The following is a 4,917-nucleotide window of genomic DNA, read 5'->3' as shown; positions in this document are numbered from 1 at the left end:
TTCCGAAGATGAAATACTATAAAATTGGGCAGCACTATATAATATCAGGTGCCGGTATCTGGTGCCACCATCTTTAACTAGTTTAAAACAGAAGCACAAGGAATTTCAGGAATTTCGGCAAAATCTCAAACTTAACCTGGAGTACCATAGCTGTTTATTTCTGGCCTAAGTCTGATGTCAGTTTAGATGGCAATCATTTGTATCTATCGACGTATCCACCTACCTAGAGCTTCTTATGAAACTATACTTGACGTTCGGGGAGGGCATAAAACTAGGCCCCTTCAATAGTAACTATGTATGTACTATGAACAGGGTGAGGGGGGAAAGTCGTTCTAGATACTAAAGAATATTATTATCCTGGTAGTTTTTGTATTTTTGAATAATTGGATTATATGATACGATGTTCAAAATGAGCAATTTTCGTGATATTCGATTCCTCAGAGTGTTAAAAAAAAATTTTCTTTTTTGCTGGTATGTAAGGTAAGGCTCAAGCCGTTCAAGCAATCTGGCAAAAAGAATAGTGCAATGAAATAATTGAAAATTGTTAAATTACAAAGTTAACTTCTCACAAATTTCTAATGGTCGCTATACCAATTTGCAAAGCTCATATTGCTTTATGGAAGTATTGCGAGTACCATAAACTTCTACACGAACACCTTGTTTAGTGAGAAATATTAATTACTAGTGAATATGGATACTCTACTTGTATGTATGTGAGAGCTTAGATATCTTCATATTTCAGAGAATAAGGGTAAAATACAGATAGGCATGCATTGGAATGGTCTATTGCAGCTGTCAGAAAATTTTAAGTTGAAAGCGAAAGTGCCACAAGTTAATATCCAAGTCAATCTATGAGAATTATGTAAAATAGCTTAGATCAATTTGAGACTAATTTAGGAAGACTTAAATACACTGTTAAAGAAATTGTAAATTTTAGAGAAATGGCTATCATAATGATCATACCAGCTATACGGCTTGTAATTCAAAGTTTATCGAACACGTTTTTGCGATGGAATATTCACTTTTTCTGCGCCACACCCACTACCGCTCAGCTGAAACAAATATAACACACGAAATTCTTTTTGATTCATTGTTTCGAAAATAACAAAAGTAGCGTCACTCTTAGTATTAACCCTTTGGGGACGAGTGTCGGCATATAGCCGCCCAATTTTGTTCGTAGCTGCAAGGCTCGCGACGTCTGTCGTTCTAAGCGATAAGATACGCATATGTGTAGTAAAAGAGTCACGTTTTCAAACAAAGACATTAGGGGCCATTAGCAATGAAGTCTTGTCTTCCTCATATTGTAAACTTACGATGTGAGACAACGCACGATGGCTAAGCGATCTAGAGATGATACGTTAGATAGTGACAATTCTGACGAATATTACTTTTAATCTTATAACACGAAAAATGACGGCATTACTTCGTCAAGTGGAAGTGAAATCCGTGCAAAAAGGAATCCACTCAGGCATTTCAACATTAGCAGTGATAGCAGTTTGTTTATAATTATTTTTCGATTTTATGAAACTTTCTTCTTGTCTTAAATAACATTTAACGTATTTATTTTCTTTACTGCGCACTCCACTACCTCTCGTCCACAGCGACGCTCGCCCGTTGAGCGGCTCCGTACCCAAAGGGTTAACTCACTCATTGAACTATTGAACAGAAATTTTAACACCTGTCTTTCTAAGGTTAGCATTGTAATAACTGGAAAAGAGGTAAATGCAATAAAGCTATTGTCATCTATGTTTGATGACCGTGACTTTTCAACCCATATATTTTTAATATTTGTGGCATTGAGCAGTGGAAGTAGAGCAAGCGTTTCGGTCATCCGAAAACCCGCGGCATCTCCTGAATTGACCATTACGCCAAAACTTGTCTGTTCTATATGAAGTTTCTTCTGAAATAGGCTAGAAATGCTAAAGATCAAAGCTAACCTTTTTGAAGGTGTTGAAATGCGAAAAGGATGTTTGTTGTCACTATTGGATTTAAAATTTTTGCAGAGAACTATAGAACTATAAACCTGCAGCTAATATATAAAAAAAAATTTGATGTTTTTCGTAAATTTAAATTAATTTTTGAATAGCTGAAAAAGACTCTTAACCCTAGGACTTATACCCAACTTTTAATACGACTTCTTATACCCGGGTACAGGTGTGGCCAGTAGCCTGTTTTACCCGTTTTTTCTCATTTTTTCTGAGAAACAAGTTATTTTTTTTAATGCAATGTTGTAGCTGACTGTCTTACGAACATTTTAAGTAGTTATAAACATATATTTGTAGCCTGCTTCTAAGAATTGCGCGCATTCTAAGTTATTTCTAAGAAGTCAATAATTTCTATTGTTGTTAGAATTTTTAGAATACAACCTTTTCCGCGCACTCTTAATTATTTAGAAGAAGACATTATATTGTACCCTTGCTAGAATTTGCTGACAAACAACATTTGATATAATCCAACTACCTGGCAGGTAAGAAATGCTTCCAGAAACTTAAGGGTTGCAGCTATATAAACGGCAGTTTTGCGAGTTTGTATTCATTGTAAAGCGTTCTTTTGAAGTGTGAAGTTGATTTATATTTGTGAAAATAACAAGTCAGAAAAAATTTAAAATATTACAATATGGATAGCAGAAGGAACATGGAATATTTGTCTTCGAATCAATATATGAGGTAAATACAAATAACTCAAATATAATTTCATAAATGGAATAAAACTTAATTATTTTTATATAGATTATCTGACGCTGAAAAAGAGCAGTACATACAAAACCTGTTTGACGAAATCTCAGATGATGAATTATTTGAATTTTCCGACCCTGAAGGAGATGAAAGCGAACAAGTAGCAGTAGCAGATGGCGTGGTTGAATCGGATGTAGAAGACCCTGATTACACAATTGACAATGCCCAGGTAGATGAGGCTGATTACGAAGAATCTGACGATGAATCCGATGCTGCAGATGATTCTGAGGAGATTAATTTGCGTTCAGCTGAATTCGTAGCACGTGATGGTACCATATGGAGCTCACAGCCACGACTTGCTCGCCAAACTAGGCAACAAAATATTTTGCGACAGCGAAGTGGGCCCGCAAGATCAACTACTATGATGTCAATAGTCAATACATATAAATGTTTTACGCTGCACCAACAAAAAAGCAGAAGCTACTTATGCGGAGTTAAACGCAAAACATCCAGAGGCGGAACCAAAAACATGGAAGAAGGTTACTTTGAGCGAAATGTATGCGTTCATTGGAGTGCTTATTATGACTGGCGCTAACCGAATGTGCGCCGGACTTGTGGTCGGTGGAAAATTGCCCATTATATCGTGCGTCAATGGACATTAACCGCTTTCAGGCCATACTGCGGTTTATAAGGTTTGACGATGGCAACACACGGGCAAAACGTTTGGTAACTGACAAAGCTGCACCAATATCCGAGCTGTGGACCATGATGAACTACAACTTTGAGCAGTCATATAAGCCAAGTGAATATCTAATGGTAGACGAGTAGCTCTTTCCACATCGTGGCCGCACCCGTTTCACCCATCACATCCCATCGAAACCGGCAAAATATGGCATCAAAGTGTGGTGGGTATGTGATGCTAAAAACGCATATCCACGGTATGGACAAATATATACTGGCCAAGCACCTACGGGAAGGGAAACTAACCTGGGTGAACGCGTGGGGAAGGATTTAGTAAGTCGCTTTCATGGAACCGGCCGAAATATAACGATGGACAATTTTTTTACATCCCTAAATCTACTGGAAAGCTTGTCCATGAATTTGACGGCAGTTGGAACTCTGCGGAAAAATAAGCCCTACATACCAAAAGAGATGTTGGCATACAAAGATCGTGCAGAGAGGTCAAGTACATTCGGTTTTAGACCCAACATATCCATATGCTCCTATGTGCCGAAAAAAAACAAGGCAGTTATATTACTATCATCAATGCATGACGATGATCACATTGGCGAAAGCGACAAACCAGAAATAATCGAGTTTTACAACAAGACAAAAGGAGGAGTGGACGTGATGGACCAATTACTTGGAGAATATACTTGCCAAAGGATGACAAAGCGTTGGCCGTTGTCCCTATTCTTCAATATGATTGATTTGACGGCATTGGCAGCGTACATCATATGTTATGAGAATAATCCCAACATCAGATGCACCAATGCGAAGCGTAAGAGATTTCTTCGCCAGCTCGCCAAGGAACTGTCTATGCCCATAATTGAAGAGCGGTCGGTGAATCAGCAAGTGATGCGGAACTTCAAGACAAAAATTGCAGTCGCGAGTTTCATAAGTACGGCCTTGCAAGGAAGTGCTGACAATAGGCCATCAACGTCTGCAGCTGCTGGTGCATAACCAAAGAAACAGCAGGTTGGAAGCTCTTTTCTCTGCTACATCCATGACCAACACAGAAGACGAACGCATGCAACATGTGCAGAATATGTCAGCGCAAAATATGCATTCTTCAAATACATTTACATGAAATACTTGTGAAAATAATGAAGACAATTGAATAATTTAAATTTGTTTGCATATTTAGTTATAAGAAATAATCAATAAAATAATATTTTATAAAGAAACTAATAAATAAAAATGTTTTTCCTTCAAAAAATGAGAAAAAACGAGAAAAAAAGCTACTGTCAACTTTGAAAGCTTATATCTCATCAATGCATGAACCTAACATGACAAATAAGACACCAATCGACGTATATTTACTTCGGTTTCCTATATCAAATTTCAAGTCAATATCTTCAGCGATTTAGGAGCTACATCACTCCAAAGTAGCTACTGACCACACCTGTACTTGGGTATAAGTCCTAGAGTTAACTAACATACTGAGTAATTTTTATCACAACTTTTACTCCAAAAAGTAAGAGAACTATTTCTTTCGAGTTTGAGGGCTTTCACTTTTTCT

The 4,917-nt window shown here is 37.3% G+C and overlaps 1 protein-coding gene across 1 annotated transcript; it reads left to right on the top strand.

The window, feature by feature from the left end:
- The first annotated feature begins 3,725 nt into the window (after positions 1 to 3,725).
- On the top strand, positions 3,726 to 4,358 carry LOC128854886 (uncharacterized). Its single transcript, XM_054089341.1, has one exon. The coding sequence runs from the start codon at positions 3,726 to 3,728 to the stop codon at positions 4,356 to 4,358; it is 633 nt and encodes a 210-aa protein (XP_053945316.1).
- Positions 4,359 to 4,917: the final 559 nt, after the last annotated feature.

This window comes from Anastrepha ludens, chromosome 2 (assembly GCF_028408465.1).
Source record: "Anastrepha ludens isolate Willacy chromosome 2, idAnaLude1.1, whole genome shotgun sequence".
Classification (NCBI taxonomy): domain Eukaryota; kingdom Metazoa; phylum Arthropoda; class Insecta; order Diptera; family Tephritidae; genus Anastrepha; species Anastrepha ludens.
Note: the sequence above shows the minus strand (reverse complement) of the source record. Positions and strands in the feature narration are given on the sequence as shown.

Bases quoted from the DNA above. Each gene is read 5' to 3' on its own strand.
- LOC128854886 (XM_054089341.1), top strand. From the start codon at position 3,726: ATGGACAATTTTTTTACATCCCTAAATCTACTGGAAAGCTTGTCCATG.